The 23,996-nt window shown below is 47.5% G+C and overlaps 1 protein-coding gene across 6 annotated transcripts in view; it reads left to right on the plus strand.

Annotated features, from left to right (window-relative positions):
* Positions 1-23,996, plus strand: part of LOC111143847 (GATA zinc finger domain containing 2A) — a 107,630-nt gene that overhangs the window by 59,806 nt on the left and 23,828 nt on the right. For 4 of the 6 annotated variants that reach the window (XM_022497796.1, XM_022497795.1, XM_022497800.1 and 1 more), the window contains one exon: positions 7,191-7,459. In XM_022497796.1, the coding sequence (XP_022353504.1) occupies positions 7,191-7,459 (269 nt within the window). The remainder of the gene's footprint in view (positions 1-7,190; positions 7,460-23,996) is intronic. The other 2 variants (XM_022497797.1, XM_022497799.1) reach the window with 1 other exon arrangement.

Raw genomic sequence — 23,996 nt, forward strand, 5'->3', positions numbered from 1 at the left:
ATGCCATGGCCTGGCAGCCAGTTCACAAATGGTAGTCCAGGTAGAAGGTGGACAGTGGGGAGGAGCTGAGGGGTCTGGGTTTACGGCTTAGAGCTTGAGAGTCTCTTCAGTGACAAAGAGGGTAGACTCTTAAGCTGCATAGACACTTGCTCGTAATGGACGGGAAGGTCGCAGCAGCATCCCCTCTCAGTCCACTGAAGGTTGCATGTTTGTCTTATGTTCTTGGTTCTTCCTGTTGGAGGAGCCAGCCTTGTGATTTCCCTATGTTACAGAACACCCTCCCTCTGGCCTGGGAGCACTTCCCTCCAAAGGGCCCTTCTTCCCTTGTCTCACTCCCGCTAGTCCTTTCAGTTTTCAGCCTCTGCATGTTGGAGTGTTACTTTGTCTAGCTCTCTGTTTTATCTTTGTGTTCTTTGAATATAAGACTGAGATGAAGTCATCCTTAGGAGAAATAATTTCATACAGAAATGTTTAATACAGAAAGTGAAAATTTATTAATTCTTCAGAAATGAGTGCTATGGCTTTTAGTCCAATTTCTTTCACTTTTGATTTTAGTAAGCTTCTTCAGTGTTTTTTTTTTCTGAAGATTAAAGCCTTTTTAAGCCATGTGTTTATGCTATTTATATTATAATATTTATATGTAATAAATATTTTAACAAATACTTATACTATTGTAGTTTATGCTATTCTGCAATTTTGTTTTCTCATTCAAGTTATTTCTAACATCATTATGTGTGTCTTCACTTAGTATGTTTATGAGGTATTGGTAGGGAAACTGAGGCTCAAAGAATAACAGGATCCTTCAGCCAGTTCCCTGAGATCAGGCTTCTGTTCTCTTTAGTGTCTGATAGTAGAAGCTGACTGTTGGAATCATCCTTCTATTTCCCAAGTTAAATTGTGTCCCTTACACTCAGCCTTAACAGGGTTTGATGTTTAAAACTTGAGAACTGGCATCTTTAGTATGAGTTCCTTCCAGAACACAGCCACTTTATCCCTGCTGCTGTTGCTCAGAGAGATATATCAGAGAGTGGCTCAGGACTCGAACAGAGGGAGGCCTCTATTCTGGAAGGGAAGACATGTGCTTGTCAGCCAGAGGCTGCTGGCACCAAAGTACAGCTTAGCTCTTCTTTTCCCTGGCCCCTACTCGGGTCTTGGGTTTGACTCTCAAGAATGTGGGAAACCTCCAGAGGGTGGGTAGAGGGTCTGGGACTCATCTTCCCAAGCTTCCTCAGGCTGTTCGGGAGAGTGGATGGGATTCTTGGGTTCAGGCAGGAGACAAGGGGGAGTCCGTGCAGGGGGGCATCACAGTCCCAGCCTCAGGATCACCAGGGCACAAACATCCACCTGCACTTCGCATCTGCTCGGAGGCACTCTTAGGTGGTTTCCCGGCTGAGTCCTGATAGAGCTGCCCACACAGCAGGGCCTATATGTTGAGTGTGGAGATTGGCTTGTGCCAAGTGAGACCAGTGTCTGGATCTTGTTGTTACCCAGCTTGGCATTGGATGCATCACAGGCCCTTCTTCCTTCCTGACAGGAAGGGGTGCCCTGTGCTACTGAGGACAGTAGTTGGCCCATGTGCAGGCCTCTACCTGTCAGCAGACACTCCTCAGCCTCCCTCTGTGGCTCTGGTAGACCCATGCTCAGCATGTCCAAACTACCCTAGTCTCAGCCTTCTCTCAGATCTGTTCTCTCCCCATCTCAGAAAATAATTCCATCTTTCTAGTCACTCAGGCAAAAACAAACAAAGCAGTCCTTTCTTTCTTTCTTTTTTTTTAAAGATTTTATTTATTTATTTGCGAGAGAGAATGAGAGAGAGAGAGATCATGAGAAGAGGGCGGTTCAGACGGAGAAGCGGACTCCCTGCCAAGCAGGGAGCCTGATGCAGGAGTCGATCCCACGACTCCAGGATCATGACCTGAGCTGAGGGCAGTCAGCTTAACCAGCTGAGCCATCCAGGTTCCCAAAGCAGTCCTTTCTTGCCTCCGATCCAGCTGCTGGCATGTTGTGTTGTCCATATCCTCTAAAGTATCCTTAGTGTTTGGCTGTGTCTACCCACTGCTCAGTCTCCTTCTCATCCTGATCCATAAGATACAGAAGCCTCCCAAGACTGCTTCCCCCACCACCTCCGCTCTAGTCTGTCCCCAGATCAGCCAGATGATCCTTTAGAATAAATTGGATACCCCCCCACCTGTCCATGCTCCCCCTGAGGGCAGTCCACACTCAGTACCCTCTTTTCCCCACCTCCTCATGCTCTTCTCTCAGTTCTGGAAAGAGCACCCCAGGTCCACCTTTCAGAGCCTCAGCCTGGTCACTTTTCCTAACCACGTATCGCTAAGCACTTTTCTCATGCCTGAAACAGGAGTGTTACTGGTAGTATTCCTGCTGGTGTGTTAGTAACTGTGTAATATAAATAATATTTCCAAGTACGGAATGATAATGCCTTAGGGTTATAGCTCCATGACTTGTGTTTGTTTACTTTTTTTTTTTTTTTAAATCATCAGGAGACGTTTACTGGTGTTATGTGCTCAACTTGTGCCAGGTGCTTTCATTGGTCTCCTTCGTTTGGTTTAAAAATTCTGGTTCCTACATCATTCACCCCTTTGGAGTTGAGAACAGGTTTTTCTCCTCTGAGGTTCTCAGATCAGTGAGACAGTGGGATTTTACTAAAATAAAGTAGGGGCTGGCTCAGTTGGCTAGACAGGTGACTCTTGATTGACTCTGATTGGCTCAGGTCATGATCTTGGGGTTGTGGTGAAGTTCAAGCCTCATGTCAGGCTCCATGTTCATGTGGAGTCTGCTTGGGATTCTCCCCACAACTTGCATGTGCATTCTTCTCTCTGTCTCTCAAATAAATAAATAAATAAAAATCTTTAAAATAAAGTAGCCTGGGTGGCTACTGGGTGCCTGGGTGGCTCAGTGGGTTAAACCTCTGCCTTCAGCTCAGGTCATGGTCCCGGGGTCCTGGGATCGAGCCCCACGTCGGGCTCTCTGCTCAGTGGGGAGCCTGCTTTCCCTTCTCTCTGCCTGCTTCTCTGCCTACTTGTGATCTCTAGCTGTCAAATAAATAAAATCTTAAAAAAAATAAAAAATGAAAAAATGAAAAAATATATTGTCAAAGCATTTTCCAAAAAAATAAATAAAGTAGCCTTTGGTAGCGGCAGTTAGAGTTTGCACTGACCCAAAGCCCCATGTCATCATTTCACCTGTGATTTCATGGCCCCTTTGTTCTGGGGTTGCTTTGTGGGTATGCCTGTGTAGCCTCTAGTGTGGCTACAACCTCCTTCTTGGGGTGAGGAAGATCTGGGCTTCATCCTGCCACCTCTCTGCTCCCACATCCCTGTCTGAGGATGTATTAGAGCAGGCTCTGCGAGGGGCTGAGGCCACCTGCGTTCTAGCCTTGCTTCCTGGGTAGCATCCTGTGCCTTAGGCAGCCTTTTGCAGACCTGGGGGCCTCAGCTTTACAGTGGGCGAGCTGCTGTCAGGATATTCCCCTACCAGCATGGGGTCCCCCTTCAGTAAAAGGGAGCTGCTCTTTGTGGGCTGGCCATTCCTGAATGGGCCTGTGGTAGAAACTCTGTTGTCTTTCCCTTCATTCTACCCTTACTGGCCAGGGATGTGAAGCAGATCCTAATTTGCTATCACACTAATCCAGCCTTTTCACCTGCTCTTTAGAATGTATTCTAATGTACCCCCTCACTGTTTTTTGCAGAGATCATAGGTCATGCTTCATTCCTCAAGGCTTGTTTCTTCCCTGTAGGTTTGTGGCAGATCCTGGGTTCATGCCTGCAGGTGGTGGCCGCTAGCCCTAAGTGCGGGAGACGTCGGGGGGTGGGCGCCACTGGTCCTTCATGCTGCGAGGAGGGAGGAGCTGCTATTTACCAGCACCTGCCGTCCCCAGGAGCACGTGCCCCTTGTGGCCTCTAAGACAGCCACCTTGTGTGGAACAGACTCCACCTAAGGCAGGACAGGGGGTGGGGTGCAGAGCTGGAGGCACTCTGTGCCATGTTCGGCCCCGTACCCCCTCCAGCTATGCTGGTCCTTCCTTTGGTGTGGGAGGCATGCAGCAGCCCCCCTCCCAAGAAGCCCCCACCAGAGTCGGAGGGGCAGGGCATGTGTGCACTGCCAGGATGGCTGTTATTTCTGGGCTTAGGGTTGGCAGAGTTCTAGCCCCTCAGCTTCAGAGTGAGCTACCCTGATACTGCACACAGCATAAACAGGCTATGTTCCGGGTCCTCTGCTGGGAACCCTAATCAACTACCCAAACTGGGGTGCTGTGGAGGACCCTATGACCCAGGGTGGTCACTGGGGCTGGAAGGAACAGCCCTGTGGGTGTGAGGCTCTGCTCTGGCCCTTTGCCGTTTCTTGTTTTACACCAGTGACAATGAAGTGAGGTCACCTGGGCACTACCTTGCCAGTCTGGTGACTTGGCACACAGCAATCTGGTTTGGTTCCCCCTCTCCCTTTATCGATGTGGGCAGTTGAGAGGAAAGACTTCACATAGGGTCTGGGTTTAGATGAGAATCATGGATTGGAACCTGGAATTTACAAGGCCAAAGACTGTGCTGGCTGGCAGGGTGGGTGGGTGGGTGAGGGTACCAGGCTGGAGCAGAGGCAGAGTGGGGAAGCATGAGGGAGTTTGAGTACAGGATTGGGGAGGGCATCCTCCACATCGACCTTAGTCCCGCTTCTCCTTCAGTGGGTACCGGGCCAGACTGGGAGCTTCTCCCTTAGGGGCAGAATTTCTTCTGACTAGTGGGGACCTTCTTTTCCTTTTTTCTGGTTCTGTCTCCTGTCCTCTCCTGTTTGATCCTGATAGGCTCCTTTCTGGTCTGGGGAGCGCAGCTACCTGCTGTCCAAGGCAGCTATTGAAATTGTTCCTCTTGTCTAATTCCCAAATGTTCAAGGGGCTCCTGTTTTAGGCCGTCCCCAAGGAAAGATGACCCAAGAGCCCACAGTGAGGGAGGGGAGGGTGACTGACACTCAGGACAGTGACTTATCTGCAGTCTCACAGAGACAGGGCTGATAGACTCAGTGAGCAGGCTGACTGGGTTTGTTGTGAAGGCGTATCAGGGGACAGAAGCCAGGGACGCCTGGGTGGCTCAGTCTTAAGCATCTGCCCTTGGCTTAGGTCATGATCCCAGGGTCCTGAGATCAAGCCCTGCCTTGGGCTCCCCGCTTGGCGGGAAGCCTACTTCTCCCTCTCCCACTCCCCCTGCTTGTGTTCCCTCTCTCACTGTCTCTTCTCTCTCTGTCAAATAAATAAAATTAAAAGAAGAAGGAGGACAGAAGCCATAGAGCTTTAGGCTAAGAGGGACATGGGGGGTATCCTTGCTTTCTCCGAGCCAGTTAGGAGACCATATCCACACAGAGAATGGGAGGAGAGGATGGGGGGATATTTGGGGAAGGGTGACTGGGACTGATCAGAGTTGGTGGCAGGCACGGGATAGGATGCCAGGAGGGGTTGGGGGCAGATGAAGGTCTTGTTGATATCCTGTGCCCTTGAGCGTTGAGTTCTCCAGCCCCACGTTCCTTCAACAAGGGTGGGGAGCACCCTAGGGGTGACATGACCACCAGGAGACTTGCTCATTTTGACTCATTTGTACTGCCTGTAGTAGCAGATATCTGAGTGCCCCGGCCAGGCCACACTGGCCTGACGTGTGTATATGGGCCACTCTGCCTCCTGAGCCAGCAGCATGAGGCAGCTGTCCGTTTCATTCCTTTCACTCTAAGTCCAACCAAAGGGGCCTTTGGGGCAAGGCCCTGCACTACTGCTATTTGTGGAATTGGCTCCTAAAGAAGATTGTGAGTGAATAATCTCAGGAGGGTATCCCATATATGATGAAGTGGCCCCCTCGTTACTCTGTGTTGCCCTAAGCCTCCCAGAAGGTGGGCTCTGGGACTGGGAATGACTGGCCCTGTCCAGGATAGGCCTCCCAGGGTATTCACTGGTGAGGAAACTGAGGTGCCAGGTGCCCTGCCTGTGGACACAGACAGAGTTTGTGTCTGTGGACACAGGTGCCTTCAGTGTAGGTACACCACAGGTATGAATTGAGATTCTCTGAGCCCATGGTGTATTCCTCCATGGGCCCCATGTTGGTAGACTGGATGCCTACTATCCTGTGTAGAACTGGCACTTTGGGAATTCTGTTAGAGCCTGGCAGCTAAATTCTTTTTTGTCCTCTCACGAACTCTGGCTTGGCTTTTTAGACTGACTGAACTCTTGTTGCAGTTTTATTTCCTGTGTCCTGCCTTGTTGGGACATCAAGGCTGGGCTCGGAGTGGCTCCTTTAAGAGCGAGTGCCTGTGTCCCAGACTCTGTTGTGGAATGCCAGCAGCCTCCCTGCAGACAGACATCACTGCGCTGTCCTCCGTCCTGTCTCCGTGAGGGTTAATAACACTTCAGCTTGTTGTCTGGAACCGGTTCAGACTGGTTTTCTGGAAAGTGCTTTGTCTCTCAGACTGAATCCTGGGAAGGGTCATGTGGAGCCCAGTGATGTCATGGGATCAAAAACTGACTCAGCTGTTTTTTTTTTTTTCCTTCTTTTCTTTCTTTAAATCAAGATATGTATGTGCTGCAGGTACAGGGTGCTGGCACAGTGACGAGCCAGCTCTTACTCCACTCAAAGTTTACCTTGCTGGCAGTCAAAGGGTTAAACGTGACCCCCACCTCTCACCCCCAGAAGTGAGCAGGGAATGAGGAGCCTGTCCCTCACTAAAGGGGAGAAAAAGGGTCAACCTGAGGCAGTGCTTGGCTAGACCTGGGCATTGACCCTGCTCCTGGGACAGTGTGGTTTCCCTTTGCCAGATTACAGACATCTCCAATCCAGGGCAGGTACTCAGAATCCCAGATGCAGGGAGTTCAGATCTAGAACAGTTTGCCTCTGTTTGATTTTGAGTCTGGAGCACAAAGGACTCCCCTTCCTTCTGATAAGGAGCCACTTTCCATTGTTCTTGTCCAGGTCCCCAAAGGTCTCAACCCCCCAGATGCTCCACTGATCCTGCCCAGCCTTCCCCAGGCAGTGAAGAAAGGTCTTGGGCATACTTTGTGGGTCCTGGATTTGTTGTGCCTACTTCCACTAGCAGCATGTGGCAAGGAAAACTCTCCAAGCTGACACTCTGAAAAAGTTTCTAAGAAGGTAGCAACTTGGTTGTGCCAAGTTTAAATGTCGTGTTTTCTCCTTCTCCCAAAGTTCAGAATGACTGAAGAAGCATGCCGAACACGGAGTCAGAAACGAGCCCTTGAACGGGACCCAGCGGAGGATGATGTGGAGAGCAAGAAAATAAAAATGGAGAGAGGATTGTTGTCTTCAGATTTAAACACTGACGGAGACATGAGAGTGACGCCTGAGCCAGGAGCAGGCCCAGCCCAAGGGTTGCTGAGGGGGGCAGAGGTGCCAACCGTGGGCAGATGTGAAGGGCAGGCGGGTGACGGGCCCGTGGACATGCGTACCTCATACAGGTGAGCAGGAGGGACCTGGAACCAGGTCTCCTGGGTGTGAAGAGGTGGTGAGGAGATGGGGATGAGGCTTCCCTTCAGGCCTTCAGGAAGCAGCTTTGGGTGAGTTGTGGAGATGGCTGTGGGTTCTAGTTCTGGCATCGCTGTGCTGTCCTGGACAGACCTCCCCACTGGGGCCTGGATATCAGTGACAGAGGGTGTGGTTTTCACAAGAGGAGGGATCGTATTCTCCATCAGCTCCCTTGTAAGGCAGCAAGTCTTCACTAAACTCCTACCTCTTGTCTGTTCAGCTGATGCTTTTGATTTGTGGGAAAACTCAAGAGTTTTTAATTTGAATATATCTCCTTGCTTTGTAGATTTGGGGTTCAGGAGAGCAGGGGTTCTAAGCTTCTTCTGGGTCACTGGGCTGGGGGCAGAGTCTGGAGTCCAGCTCAGGGATAACTTGTACTTGTGCCACCACTCCTTATAGCCAGCACATTATGAGGGAGGAGATCATTCTGTTCAAGTCTCCTGTGGTGTGGTGTTTTGATTTCTCCTTAGTACTGATTACTTCAAGAGTAACTTTACTGATCCTCAGATTTGTGAGGTTCTTAAGGAAAAAACTTGGAAGAATTAAGACTCAATGTCATTCCTGTCAAACCCCCCAACCCCCACCACCAATTTCTTCACTGAGAAACATTCTTTTCTTGTAAAGAGAAGTCTGGGCCTAGCATCTACTGTTACTGCTCTCCCTGGAGGTCTGATGAGAGAACCATTCTCTCCAGAATGTTCACACCTAGATGTCTTTTGAACCAGATATGCCACAACGGGTGTGTGGCCCTCCTGCCCCTCCCTCACTAACTCCCTGGTCCTCCCCTACAGACTCCTTTCCAAGTCTGTTTGCCCTGGGTGGGGGGTGGGGGTAAGGGTAGCAGGTGCAGAGCCAGGGAAGTTGGGAGCATGAGTGTTGATTAACTCACACAGGGATGACTCTACCCTGCAGTCTTCATGTTAAATTCATTTTGGAGCTCAGATTTTCAGAATCCTGCAGATTTCAGAGGTCATTTGACCTCACATTTCTCAGCTTTTACAATTCTTAATCTCTTTGAGATAAATGGGAGAATCCAACCCCTTCTATGGGGAAAGCATTCAAAGTGGGTTGGGGGGTACTTTCTTTTTCTACTACCCCAAAAGGCCTTTTTCTGTCTGGCTCTGCTTTTTGCTCTCCCTGTTCTAAAACCAGAGGCCTCTTTGAAAGCTTCAGAAATAAAATCGTTAAGTCTGGGCCTTCTTTCCTTCCATCTTTCTTGGTCCTTAGTGTTTCAGGTGCTGTCTCAGGTAGCTGAGGAGGAGGAAGAGCCCCTGCTTGTGAAGATCTGGGTTCTTCTTGCGTCTGGGCTCCTGGTGTGCATTTTCTCCTATAATCACCTTGATTCTCTGCAAGGCAACCCAGCGGATTATGAGGGAGAGATTACCACATCTTTCTGTTGACAAAGCCTGGGGCTACATTTGGCCTTTGGGCCTCTTGCTTCCAGACTTCCCCCATTATGCCTGTTGACTTCCAACCCAAGGTTACTTGGACAGTGTGGTGTTTTTTGAGGTTGGTGGGGATGATATCCTTATGACACAAAGGAAACAAGGGAGCAGGGATCAGAGATTAACCCAGGCACACGGGGCAGAGTTGATCCTATGGGACTAGAGACTCCCTAGGGCACTCATGGAGCAGTAAGAGAGTGTGGAAAGAGTTTGGTTCTGGTGGCTGGTAGGCAGAGTTGGGGTCACATTATATTCCCTGACTGATCTTGAGCAGATGGTCTTTTTGTTTCTTCGTTAGTAAAATGGGTGATAGTCTCTGCCTTGCTGGTTATTGGGTGACAGATATGTACCCAGAATTGGTCCTAGTGTGGGAAGTATTGGTGACAACTGTCCCTTCAGTCTTCACTCAAAATAAGGTGGTCCACATGTAGAGCTACTATGTCCCTGAGTTTCCACATAGAATATTCTGTTTAATTTATTTAAGAAGTACAGTTGTGAGTTTTGACAAAAATCATAGGATCAGGTATACCCTACAACTATTCTAAAACTTATCTGTTCTGGAGTGTGTGGCCCCAGCTTCTGTGTTAGAAACAGGTGGTCTTTGAATCCTTTCTTGTTGAGTGCATCTGGCTTGAGAACATCCCTTTAGGAACCTCCCTATATCATGGTGTGGTTGTTCCATTGGTTCTCAGGTTAGTGTGAAATCCCACATTGGGCAGATCAAAAGGCACAGCTGTACTAACCATAGTTTAAGTGGGTTGAAGCTCTTCAGCTTCAAGTTCACTGAATCTTATAAAACTAACAAGCAATTTTAGATGGTTCTGAGAGAATTTCATTTTTTTTTAATTGAGATATAGGACACATACTGAAAAGTGCAGAAGGTTGCTACTTGATACATTTGCCCAAACATGAACACATCCTTACAGCTTGATTCAAGAAACAGCCTTGAAGCCCCTTACGCCTGCTTATTGTCACTACCACAAGGGTAACCAGTTTCTTGGCTTCTAATAGCATAGGTTAGTTTTTCCTGGTTTTGCATAATACATAATGGTATTACACAGTCTGTACCCTTTGCTTGCTTTCATTCAACGTACTGTTTGTGAGATTTATCTACATTGAGTTCAGCGGTAGTTAATTCATTTTCATTGCTGCATAGTATTCTGTGTCTAGAATTTCTGTTTGGCTTTGTTTCACAACTGCCTCGTTTTCTTTCACACTGTTTTGTTTTTTGTTTTTTGTTTTTTTGAGATTTTTAAAATTCATTTGAGTTAGAGTGCACGCACGTGAAAGCATGAGTGGGGGGAGGGTCAGAGGGAGAGGGAGAAGCCGACTCAGGACTTGATCCCAGGACCCCAGGGTCATGACCTGAGCAGAAGGCAGACATTTAACCTACTGAGACATCTAGGCGCCCCTCATACTATCTTATGACTCAAATTGGGCATGTTGAAGACTAAAGGGAGTTTCTGGTAGCTTCTAGGAGAGATAATTTTCTTTAAGGAAGTGGCTGATGAATTAAAATCACCAAGATAAAACTTTTTTTTTTACTACATTGGTGTGATGTGTAGCATACATAGGAAGACCAAAGGGTAAAATCAGTTATTTCCCTCTCAGCAGTTCCCCTCTCCATCTCTGGCAGCTTTTCTGATTTAGGCTCCCAGTTTGTGTGTATTTTATTTTCAAAGTAAATCAAAGCTGGAGGGTAATTTCCAGCAACAATTGATTGAGGAGAGATTTTCACCCCCTCCCCAACTATAAAACAGGACAAAATAAGCCCAAAAATGTCAATCATTTCAGCACTTTGGAAATTGATCTAAGGCATATAATGATCTGAGAAGTGTTTGTGCTTAAGGAACTACTGAACTTTGGGTAAGAATAGTGAGAATATGTGAGGATTTAGCCTGGAGCCCTTTCCATGCCCTCTCCCCAGTTCTACTGCTAGGGAACTTCTGCCTGGCAGGTACAGGCTGTGAAGACCAGCCCCTTCTCTGCAGGAGTGAGAAGGGGCTCATTCAATTTAGGAGAGTTGTGGACAGTAGCCCTGGAACCTTGGCCTTATTGGTTGGAGTGACAGTCTTAGTGGTGGGAAATGGGGAAGGACAATGACTCTGTTAGCCCAGGATTGCAGTCATGGTTGGGGCAAGACAAAAACTATTTGAAGAAATAATACTCAAGAACGTATGTGAGGAGAATTCCTGCTCATTCAAAAAGCTCAACAGACCTCAAGTAGCGGAAACACAAGTGATCTATACCTAGACACATTATAGTCAAGTTGTTACAAGCCAGAGAAAAAGAAAATCTTAAAAGTAGCAAGAGAAAAAGGGCTTATTACATACATGGGAGCATTCATATGATTCACAGCCAGCTTCTCACCCAAGATAAAAGCTGAATGGTATTCGTGAGCGCTCAAGGAAGAAAACTGTCAACCTGGAATTCTGTGTCCAGCAGAACTTCAGAAATGAAGGCAAAAAAGACATTTTCAGATAGAGACCAAAAGAATCCACCACTGGCAGACCTGCCAGTTCTTCAGGCTGAAAGAAAATGACATGTTGGTAACTTAGGTTCCCAGGAAGAAAAGAGCACTGGAAATGGTAAATATGTGGGCTAACATAAAAAACTTTATTCTTATTTCTTCTTAAAACACATAACACCGGGGCGCCTGGGTGGCTCAGTGGGTTGGGCCGCTGCCTTCAGCTCGGGTCATGGTCTCAGGGTCCTGGGATCGAGCCCTGCATCGGGCTCTCTGCTCAGCGGAGAGCCTGCTTCCTCCTCTCTCTCTGCCTGCCTCTCTGCCTGCTTGTGATCTCTCTCTGTCAAATAAATAAATAAAAAATATTAAAAAACAAAACAAAACAAAACACATAACACTATGTAAAGTGGTAACTATAACTTAACACTGGTCATAGAATAGACAAAAATAACCATTGCATCTCTCTGGAATTTCACCAAAGCATACCAAAGTCTGTTGTGTTTATAATGGTGACAGATATGTCGGAGAATAATAGTATAAAACAGGAGGAATGAAATGGAGCTCCATTGGGGTAAAGTTTTTCTACATTTTACTAGAATCAAGTTAATATTAATTTGAAGCAGATTGTGGTAAATTAATAAGATGATCATTGTAATCTCTAGAGCAACTATTAAGAATAACTTTAAAATACAACTTTAAAAAATCAGAAGAATTTAGTTGTATACTAAGAAATGTTTAACACAAAAGCAGACTGTCAATGAGGAACAACAAAAAAAGAATGTATGTACAATACAACTAGCAAAATGACATTAACACATGTAAATCCAATCAGATCAATTTTTGTGTTAAATGTGAGGGGTCTGAAAACCCCAATTATCAAGGTAGAGGTTATCAGACTAGATAAAAGCAAGATCCCACTTAATTGTATATTGTCTATAAAAGACACTTCTTAGGTTTAAGGATGCTTTATCCTTTGGTAAAATAATAGGAAAAGCTATACCGTAAGTAACCATAGGAAAGCTAGAGTGACTATTACCAATGTCAGATGAAATTGACTATAAGACCAAAAAATAGTACTAGAGCCAAAGAGTGACATTTTGTAATTATCTAGCAGGGAGACCGACATACCAGTCATAAGTTTATGTCAACCTAAGAATAGAACCCCAGAATACCTGAGACATAAACTGATAAGGTAGTAGAAATGACATTTTATCAATTATCATTAGAGAATTCAATATTCCTTTTTTTTTTTTTTTAAAGATTTTGTTTATTTATTTGACAGAGAGAGAGATCACAAGTAGGCAGAGAGAGAGGAAGGGAAGCAGGCTCCCTGCCTAGCAGAGAGCCCGATGTGGGGCTCGATCCCAGGACCCTGGGATCATGACCCGAGCCGAAGGCAGGCTTTAACCCACTGAGCCACCCAGGCGCCCCCTCAATATTCCACTCTTAATTGGTAGAGCAACTAAACAGAAAATTGTTAAAGTTCTAGAAGACTTAGAGAGCATTGTTGATCCATTTGGCCTAACAGGAATCTATAGAGCACCAGTGACTACAGAAAACAGAATACGTCTTTATACGTGATCATGGAACATTCTCCAGGGTAGACCAAAGGCTGAGCCATTAAACAACTCTCAGGGATGGTGGTTGTTGTTGTTTTTTAAAGAAAAAAAACCCCACAATAACAAGTGTTGGTGATGTGGAGAAGGTGGAACTCTCATACTTTGCTAGTGGAAATGTAAAATGGCATAACATTCAGCAGTTTCTTACAAAGTTACACATGAACTTACCACAGACCCTGCATTCTACCCAAGGAACATACTCAAGAGAAATGATAAAAACATGTGTCCACACAAAGACAGGTACGTGGGTGTTCACAGCATAATTCATAATAACTGAAAGATGGAAACAATCCAGATAGCCAGGCAAAGATAGATAAAACATGCTCTAACCATGCAGCGGAATACTATTGAGAAATTTAAAAATAAACTCCCAATTCATGCAGCAGCATGGATTAACCTCAGACTCCCCATGCTGGTGGGGAGACAACGACCCAGAGACTGCATGTTGTATAATTTCATCTATGGGGAATGTTCAAAACTAACTTACTATAAAGACAGTGACTGGTAGTTGCCTGGGGGGGGGGTGGGGGGGAGCAATGATCAACATCTCATGGGCACAAGGGAACTTTTTGGGGGTGGTGGAAGTATTCTAAAATTAGATTGTGGTAGAGGTTGCACAACTCTTAAGTTTATTAAAAATCATTGAATTATACTACAGTGAATGAATTTTAGGGGTATGTAAATTATACCTCAATATGGATATTTTAAAAAATTAATGAGATTAGTTTTTTTTTTTTTTTTTCTGGCATCCATAAACGTGCTCATAGAAAAACAAAAATCCACAAAGGTGGAACTTGAGCCTACTGGTCTTGTGAGACCAACCCAAAGGTCATGGGCACATGCCTGCCCTCCTCCTACCCCACCCCAAGTCAGGATTGTTGGAAGAGGCTGGAGTTGGGGTAGGCAGAGGAATCTATGTTGGGTTCTCTGTTTTGTTTCTGTGATAAATAGATTCTACTCCTGTATTTTCCTATAGAGAGTCTCTTTCTTTCACAAGTTGTTGATCTTTAGAAGTAATCTGGGCCATGCACAGGTGAGAACAACTCCCCCTCCCCCCCCCGGACTTTCGGGTTGAGGAGCATTTAACTCAATAAAACATGAGCCTCCTCTTTAGAGGTTCTGTACCTGAAAGGTGAGGACTGGGTGTCTTTTCAGTCTGGGCCTTTGTGGGGTATGGGCTCCATCAACAGCCACCCCCATGCTTTACTGAAAACGTGTATGTATATGCCTTTTTTTGAGACATCGGCCCTTCCTGGGTTGTTAATAGGCCAGGACCAGGCCGACTCTGTGACCCACATTGTGATAGTCCCTAAAAGACTGATGAATCAGAGACCTATACCCCTGAAACAAATAATACATTATATGTTAATTAAAAAAAAAATGATAGGACAAGATGTGATCACAGCTACTTTCTGGTGTACTATAATATGAAACAATGTGCAGAGGTCTTGGAGACAAAGACTAGAGATTAAGGGGTATAGCTCATTGGGGATGGAAGTCCATGTGTGCCAAAGCAGACCCGTCTCTACTTCCTCATTTTATCTGGGAGGAAACAGGGCCAAGGCTCCCTGGGTCCCACGGGTGAGGCAGGGGCAGTCAAGTAGGCCAGCTTCCACTTCTCAATAGCCTGCTATGTGGGCCTCAGTGAATGTGGGGCAGATGTTCGGATGACTTCCCTTCCTGGGTTCTGTTGGGGTGTGTGGCCTTTGGGTAGCTGCATGTCTCCCTCCTCTCTCCCCATCCCTCTTTGCATCATGCATCTGATTTGCTACAGGTCAGGGCTTCACTCAGACTGAGGGCCTGACCCCTGGGTAGAAGGGGCTCCTATGCCACTGAGGGGTCCATGGCCTACTGGCAGTAGTGTCTGAGCCATTAGAGCTGTTCCTGGCTTGAGTTTTTCTGGCTTTCCACCTCCCTAAGTCAAGCACTTGCGAACTTAAACAGACTAAAAATGCACTGAAAGCGTCCTCTGTTTACCAGGCCTGCAAAGCAGGGCCCTTTCGTTAAAGTTGGTGTTTTTGTTTTTTGTTTTTAAATATTTTATTTATTTATTTGACACAGAGAGAGAGAGAGAGATCACAAGTAGGCAGAGCAGCAGGCAGAGAGAGAGGGGGAAGCAGGCTCCCCGTGGAGCAGAGAGCCTGATGCGGGGCTTGATCCCAGGACCCCGAGACCATGACCTGAGCCGAAGGCAGTGGCCCAACCCACTGAGCCACCCAGGCGCCCCAAAGTTGGTGTTTTTGATGACAGAATCACTGTCCCATCTTTTTTTAGAGACATTCACCAAGGATATCATGGGGGTGACACATCTTTAAAGAAACTAGTCACCAAAAAAAGGAAAAAAATAAATTAGGCACACCTTCTGTGTCCAGGGACATCACTATTCATTTGATGTTGAAACAGGGCTTGGTTGTCCTGCAGTGGTGTGTTGTGTGGGGGCACATCACCCACATTCACGTCAACACACCTGCATTCTCCTAAAACCAAAAATGAATCTGAAAGTAACATGTTGCAGCTGCCTGTTGTCTATAATACGGGTTTATATGGACAGCCTTGTTCTGTTCTGCATAGAAATGGGGCCTGCAGGTAGAGGGCTGCATCCCTTCACTCACCCAACATGACTCCCTAGGTGACAGGTTGAGTTCTTGTCTGGCAGATGCTCTTTACAGGCAGCCTCTTGGGAGAGGAAGAATAAAAACTGGGATTGCCTGCCCTGTGATGAGATAAAGACCAGAGAGCCTCTCCTGGTGTATTTTTCACCTGTGTAGTCCAAAGCCTTATGAGGATACAGAACCTAGTAGTCACCATAAAAGTAGCCATTTAAACATTTCCTGTCCTCCTTGACGGGATATACTCTCTCACCCTAGACTAATCGTGCCTCCTCTCAGAAATGGATTCTAGAAATGGAATCATGCATGAGTTCAGTGGGGTCTGGCTTCTCTCTGTGTGTTTTGGGATTCATCCCTGTTGTATGGAGCATTTTGTGGATTTTCTCCTGTGCGCGGGTATGCATGCTGTATCCACCCACCCGACCATAGACACTGGGCAGTCTGCATTTTGGGACTGGTGTGAGTGTGGCTCCTGTCGTCATTCCTACAGGTCTTTGCGGGGACATCAATCCTTCATTTATCTGCATAATACTTAGGGGTTGAATTAGGGTCACAGAGTACATGCGTGTTGAACTATTTCAAAGAAACAGCTGCCCCCACCCCGGCAATGTCCGGACTATTTTACTCATAGGTCTGAGGGTTCAGCTGCTTTATTCTCAGTTTGGTGTCATCCTTCTTTACAAATTTAGCCATGGGGTCTACAGCGGGGTCTGCGTCCAGGTCCTGGCATGCTCTGGCATGCTAGTGTGACTGTTACCTCTTTCCCATGGTGATAGGAAGGGGATGGAAACGGAGTGCTCACCAGCCATGTACTGACCTGAGCCCCATCTACTCTGCTCTCAGGACCATGCTCCATCACAGCTGTGCCTGGCCTGACCAGCTGTCTGCTGGAATGTGTGTTCTTGAATGAGTTTGGTGAATGTGACATAGCTGTGGGTGTGATGACTTGGGTTCTTGCACAGCCTGGGTAGGTGGTTGTGACTCTCACCCTGGCTCTCTGACATCTTCCTCACAAGGATTGGATGCCCCCACTCATGCACCCCCTCTTTATGTGTGAGAGCTTTGGAAGTCTCTTAGCTAGAAGCCTATTTCCTTCTGTATGACCACTTCGCTGAGTCTGGGGGCTCCTGCACTCTTGTGGAAGGCTCTCTGGAGCCCCGCCCCTCCCTAGCACCTGTTGTGGCCTGGCTGCTGCTTTCACTTGCTAATTCTCTGTCTTTACCGCTGGGTGACTTCCAAGAGAGGCTGGGCAGTCTCAGGGAGCAGCTCCATCAACTCCAACTAGAAATCTCCATGGCCTGCTTGCTTTTCTTAGCGTGTTTAGTGCATGGGAACCAAGAGGTTTGTTCCTTCAGAAATCTGTTCCTGGTTCCGTGCTTCCTTCCCTGCCTTAGCCGTAACCTCTCTTGCTTTATTCCTTCCCTGCCTTAGCCGTAGCCTCTCTGCTTTATTCCTTCCCTGTAGGCTCCTCCTCCCAAGTCTGTCTTTCTGTCCACCTGCCTTTATTCTGAGCTGTATCTTTATCCCAGGTTTGAAATTGAAATTTGAGGGGTTCACCTGTACTTCTAAAAATCATTAGGTAATGCTGGCCTATCAGAGTGACAGACTCTGGGTGTCCTCTTTCTAACTCCCAGAGAGACGCAGCTCACATGGGGCCTAGTGTAAGCCAGCCTGATGACAGGTGAGAAGCCACCTGCCCATTGCCTTTATAACACCTTCCTCTGCTCATGAAGGGGCTGTCTGTCTCTTTCTCAACTGGGTAGTGCCTGCCTTCTTGGGGATGTGGTTGCCCTGACAGGAACCAGAAGACGGCTGCGTACAGTCGGTGAGGTAAGCACCTGTAAACACTCATCGTTTAGCAGTCATGAACTCTTTTTTTTATTTATTTTTATTTTTTTTAAAAGATTTTATTTATTTATTTGACAGAGATCACAAGTAGGCAGAGGGGCAGGTAGAGAGAAAGGGGGAAGCAGGCTCCCTGCTGAGCAGAGAGCCCGATGTGGGGCTCGATCCCAGGACTCTGGGATCATGACCTGAGCCGAAGGCAGAGGCTTAACCCACTGAGCCACCCAGGCGCCCCAGCAGTCATGAACTCTTCACACACATGTGAATTAAGCAGATTTGTAGATTACGCAGATCATTTTCTTTGAAATTATTTGGCCTAATTCTGCAGTTGAAGTTTCTGATAGCTCTTCAGTACATCTTCCTGCTAGTGCTTTGTTTGTCACATGATGACAGACTCCTCATCTTACAACTGGTGTCTTGGGTGCTGTAGCAGGTTCTTTAAATGTTTTACCTGTGAGGTCCGTGAGGGCTCTAAAGCTGCTTTCATGTGCTTTGCTTTATGTTTTGCAGCCATTTCTCTGCTGTATTGAAAACAGTGTGTACCAGAACCGTAACAAACCTGGAAGGTGGGGGATGGCAAGCACACTGGCCTGAGGGATCCCGTCATGTCCCTTGTGTCCACCTACCCTGGTGAAACACCGGGATGAAGGGGGGCTGCTGTGTGATTCCCGGGGGAGGGAGGGTAAGCAGAAGTCAGACCTTGAGAAGACTTTTCTCAGCAGAAGTGCCCTGAAGAAAAAGGAGAGATGGCTTAATGGCAAGAGATTTCCAAGGTGGTTTTTTTTTTTTTTTTTTTTTTTCCTGTCAGAGGAATGAGCATGTGAATTATAATTTGTGAGTCTTAGGGGAGTAGCAGGTGGTGGAGAAAGAAAATTAGTGTCCAGCAACCTGATTCCACTCACATCCCCATGTGGCTTGGGACCATTTACTCCACCCTGGTGAAGTTCATTGTCTCCTCTGAAATTGGGTTGGTCGTTCTTAAGCCTCAGAAGCTCCCAGCATGGTCTAGTAAGGTTTGTCACAGTGATAGGAAAAGCCGTTGGGACTTAAGGATGTCCAAGAATGAGAAAGAAGAGGGCAGGTGAATGGCCACAGAGCTCTGTGGAAGCAGGTGGTGACAGCAGGGTCAGTTGCCTTCACAGACGCTGAGTTCCTTACGGCAAAGCAGCCTAGATGTCAATGAGGGGGGCCCGCCTGGGAGTGGGGTGGGAGAGGAGGTGGGAAGTGTCTGATGGGTGGAGATGGGAGACATACCAGACATTACTAATCCTCTTCCCTGGGTCCCAAGCCCCCTAAGACTGCTTATTTTTAGAGCTTAAATCTTAAAAATAGTTGGGATGTAAATAACCACTTTGAAAAGCTTTGTTCCAGTCTTCATATGACTGAGAGCTGGTGACATGTAGAGTTCCTCAGTGCAGGGCCTTGGTAGCTTTCAGAAGCAACTTTAACACAACCACACTCTAAAGAAAACAACCAGTCCAGGCACACAGCATTGCCTTCCTTCAAGAGGACTTGCAGTGTCCATGGGCAGTGTGGGAAAGAGTGATCTGGGTAGTATATTTTAGGGAGCTCACAGCTCAGAAATTGGGGTGCTCAGGGGCTCCAGGTCCCTGGAGACATTGGGTTTGGTGAGAGGGTCTGAGAAGGCCCACAGTGGTGGTGGTTGGAGCAGGGCCGTAACGCACCGTCTGGAGCAGGTAGGGAGGGCCAGGCTGCGGGCATCCTCTTGAGAGGAGAGAGCTGATGCTCTGCCCTGGGTGGAGCCCAGAAGCTTGTGGGACACCTGAACATGAGGGTGGAGGTGGACATGTTGGGAGGAGGGAGAGATGCCTTTGTCTGGGCAATGGAGGTATGGGGGGGAATGGGATGTGAGATGGACAGGATAATGTCCTGGCATTGGGAGCCTGGAGCGCCCAGCTGACTTCCAAGGGAAGTCTGTGCTTGGCCTCCCCATCTGCAGATGCAGGGTGTCTAGGCTGCCCTGGGTGGTGCCATATTCTCTGTGAATTGGGTAACTGCAGAGCCTGTCCAGTTGCCGCTTTTAAGGCCAGAAGAACAGGGTCACCGACTTTTGTTGGCTTATAATTGAATACATTATAGGGTATCTATGGGGTGAGTCCTTTGAAATTTTTAGTATGTCTCACTTCTCAAAACACAACTTTGGCAGCAAGGGAAAGCCATGTGGGGCATGACATGTCAGGAGAACTCTATTCGGGAGCCTTTGCTCAGAATGGCACTTCCCATAGGAAACCCTTTGCTGAAAGTGTTGGTGTAACCCCTTTTCCATCATGGCTACGTGAAAAATATCTGTTGTCCATTTGCTGTGTTAGAAATTTGAAAGTATTTATTAATTCTGCCCAAGATAAAGTCATCATATCTCCTTAGACGCCTCTGGACTGAGACGGTTTCTTGGACTTTCTTGTTTTTGGTGACCTCAGCAGTTTTGAAAAGAACGGGTCATGTGTGTTGTGAGAAATCCCTTAGTTGTGATTTGTCTGGAGTTTTTTCATGGTTGGCCTGGGGCAATGGGTTTGAGGAGGACCACAGATGTAAAGTACCCTTCTTACCACACCATATCCACAGCACATGCCATCAGTTTGACCTCTCACTGTGATGTTGACCTTAATCACCTGGCTGGGGTGGCATCTGTCAGATGTCTCCACTGTAAAGTCACTCTCTCTGCCTCTTTCTATGCTGGACTCCTGGGAAGGAAGTCACCACATGTAGCCCATACCCCCTCCTCAAGAACAAAGTAGCTACACAAATTATTTGGGATTCTTCTGCCTGGGTAATTTGTGTCTTCACCCCCAGGATGATCTTTTACTCAGGTTTGAGTTTGTAATGCCTTTGAACATAGAAAATAGTAGTTTACAGAGTTAACTTTGAAATACTGACACACTGCATTATTCAGTATGACAAAATCAGATTAGTTAATGTCTGACTTCTTGGGTCAAACACAAATTTTCCAAAGTTTTATATTTTGTTTGTAGGAAGCTTGGAGTTTATCACTGACAACAAATACTGGTCATTGTTTCCAAAGAAATGGGCTTTGCATTAACCATTTTGGGGAAAATGTCTGTGCAACACCCAAGTCTGAATAACCTCAGTGTGTCTTTGAGTTCTTCCTTCAAGCCTTGTGAATGCTCACACACATACTTTTCTTCTGGATGGCTGTCCTGCAATGGTACACAGGAGAAGTGTTTTATCTTGTCACAGAATATTAAAAAGACATGTGCTCAAGGGCTGAAGTTTAATAAAGTTAATAGCTTTTACTTCATCCAGGCCTTTGCCTACAGCATGGTGTCACTGAGTACTGGCAGTTTGGTACTACTGTCCTGACTCGGTGAAAAAGACAGTTGTCTCAGTGTTAAAACAGTGACCTGGCAGAGCCCAGTGCAGTGCAGAGGAGCTTAGATGGGCTGGGAGGAGGCTGTCTAGAGGGCAGAAATAAGGACGTCCATGAGGGCTGTGTGCTCCCATCTCAGGCAACAGTGGTTAATGGCCCGCTGGAATCAGACAATAGAAGGAAGAGAAGCCTTTGGCGTGAGACCTTGTCCCCAGGGACCTCTGGCTGCAGAGCAGGTGGCCAGATGAGTCCATTCAGAGCTAAATTATAGCTGCAGAGGTGATGGGGGCTGTTCTGATTGTGCACATCATGTTCAGTGAGAATGGGGGAAAGGGGGGGCTGTCATTTGTGAACTTGGTGCACGTTTTTGCCTTTTACATTTTATAATACCCGTTGGAGGTCAGTGGAATCCCATTCTGCAGATGAGGTTCATTGAGGTCTGGTGACTCGGTGGAGCCCTCACAGCTGCAGAGGTAGAACTAGCCTCCCATGGTCCTGCTGCACTAAGAGTGTCGGAGCAGATTTGGTGGGGGTGGGGGATGCTGGAGCTATGCTGGGAGGGAAAGTTGGGATTTGCCAGGGGATGGTGGGGGAGGATCCAGCAGTTTGAAACAGATTTTTCAAAGGGGGCAGTAAATTTTCAGACAAAGCAAATAAATACTTTGCATTTGTCACGGAAGTTTGTAGTTGTTGCAAATTGGAAAGCAGTATTTGTTTCCGATATGTAGTTTTCATCTGCACACGGGTGATTTTCTCTTTCTGTGAGTTGGTGAGGGAGCTGGCATCCCATGAGTTGTGTTTTGGGTTCATGCGATGTGATGTAGGGAGTCCCTTCATGCTGCAGAGTGCTTCTGGATTCTCTTTGTGTTCGAAGGTTGGTCTGTCATGTGGGTATGATGATGAGACAAAGGAGGAATCACTAGCTTTGGTGCTATGACATTTGGGGTCCCATGCTCCTTTTTCTTTTACTCTCCCAGGCCCCGGCCCCTTTAGGAGTCTGGATTCCAGGGTGCTGAAACCCCATCAAGCTTTCTTGGGCAGGTGGCAGTCCATGTGGAGCAAGGGTTTTTTCCAGTCAAGTTTAAGGATCACATCCATGTTTTCACACTGTCATCTCTTTCTCAACTCAGGGACTTGGCATGTGGATGCTGCTGGTTGTCCAGGATCCTAAGAATAAGTAAAAGCATTTTCCTCTTTAATCTACTCCAAAAATGGTAGTTGATAACCTGAGTTAGAGGTGTCAGAGTTAACAGTCATATGAGCACATTCTCTCTCACCCTCTGACTGCTTTTTCTGGGGTGCCATTGAACCCTTTGTAGGTCACAGGCACCTCGCTGATCTGACCTATGGTGGGGGCATGGGTCCCAGTACAGTGCAGGGTACACATGACAGCCCTTGGTGTCCCAGAGTTGGGCAGGATTGCCAAGCGTCCACAGAAGACTGGGCCTAGTGTGAGCCCAGGTTATCTGCAGGCCATAGGTGTGTGACCTCAAGAAGTTACGCCTTTCAGACTGTTTCCTCACCTGTAGAGTGACGATCAGGCATTTGAAAGGATTATACAGAAGTGTGTGCCTTGGTGGTTGGCACAGAGATAGCCCTTGTAAAGGGTCTGCAAATGTCTTGGGTGATTTTTTCCAAATCCAAGGTAAGTCAGCCTTTCAGTTCTGTGACTGTGGTCATTTGTAACAAGTGCTCCTTTCCAAATATCTGAGCAGAGCATACTGAATGGGATTTAGCCTTTCTGATGTTATTGGACATGTTGCCTCCTGGCAGTGTTAAGCTGGTGTGACCTCCTTGGGTGGATACTGGCCCTAAAGGTTGCCCCGTTGCCATTTGGTGTTGGGGTCTTTATGTGCGGTCACAGCTAATTTCTCTGGCCTAGGGGAGTGCTCTATTTCACCCATCCTCACCTTGTCTCTACAGCCCCAGGTGACTTTGCACCCTCCTGAAACTGGCCCCTGTTGTTCCAGTTGGATTGAAGTCCTCTGGGCCTCCCTGGCCAGGCTGTGACTTCAGGGGGCTCCTGTGTTCCTAGAAGGAGCCCCAGCAGGACAGGCTGACTGCTTCCTGGCCTTGCTGACAGCACAGCACTCTGCTCTGGCCATGTGCCTCGGGACTGCCCTCCTCTGTGCTAGGGGCCCTGGAGGGGGGATAGGGTCTCAGGACCAGAGCCTGGCCACAGGAGCGCCTTTTCTTTCTTCTGAAATGTTTAGCAGTAGCTGTGGCAGGGTGCACATAATGGGTCCCAGAGCGATAGTTGGACCTGAAGTCTCCAGGAAGAATGATGGCTAGGTTTCAGAAATCTCATCCCCAGTTGCTCACCTCCATGGCCTCTGTGGCCAAGAAGCAAAATGTATTCTGACTTCCCAGCCCCTGCAAAGCAGGCTCTGGGCTTTTCTCTTGACATCCCAGCCAGCAGAGTGTCAAGTTACAGGGCTGGGAGAAGTGGTAATGGATGCCAAGAAGGGAGTCCAGGGAGTTGAAGAGGGGCTGAGGCAGGCAGGAAGCAGGTGGGCTGCAGGGCCCTGGGGGGTCTGGAAAGGGGACCAGGCACCCATCAGTGCCTACCGTCCCCTGAGGCAGGCACGTCTTCAGCTTTGAGGCACAGCCTGTGTCTATGTGCAGCAGAGCTCCCTTTCTGATCACACCAAGTGTCTCGGTGAACGGCTCCCCTTGGGAAAGGAGGGGGCTGGTGAGGGGTCCTGGTGAGCAGCTCCCATGTCCAGATGGCCATGAAAGATCCCAGAGGTATGTTCAGGGGCCAGTGAAATGTCCCCAGGTGGTAGGACTAACCTGGGAAGTTGTGGTAACCATCTTTCTCTCTTGTAGGACTTTTCTAGAAGTGTTTCTGGAATGGCAATACTCATTAGATTAAAAGCATGAGGAATTGCTTTCTGGCTTTGATTCACACCACTCAGTATAATGCTTGAGGCTGTGGTGGCTCCCAGACACACAGATGGCCCCCTCTCCTGTGGGACCCTCTCTTCACTTCCTTTCTTTTTTGAGCAGCTCTGGTCTCGGGCCTTTCTGGAGCTGTGCTGCTATATCCTCTCAAGTCTGCATTTGCTGTGGCCATCCCTCATGCGCAGAGAACTGCTGGTCCTTTTGGGGGGCTTCAAGGTTCAGCAGGGGTGGTTGC

The sequence above is a fragment of the Enhydra lutris genome, unplaced genomic scaffold, assembly GCF_002288905.1.
Source record: "Enhydra lutris kenyoni isolate GAN:26980312 unplaced genomic scaffold, ASM228890v2 scaffoldscaffold10, whole genome shotgun sequence".
Taxonomy (NCBI): domain Eukaryota; kingdom Metazoa; phylum Chordata; class Mammalia; order Carnivora; family Mustelidae; genus Enhydra; species Enhydra lutris.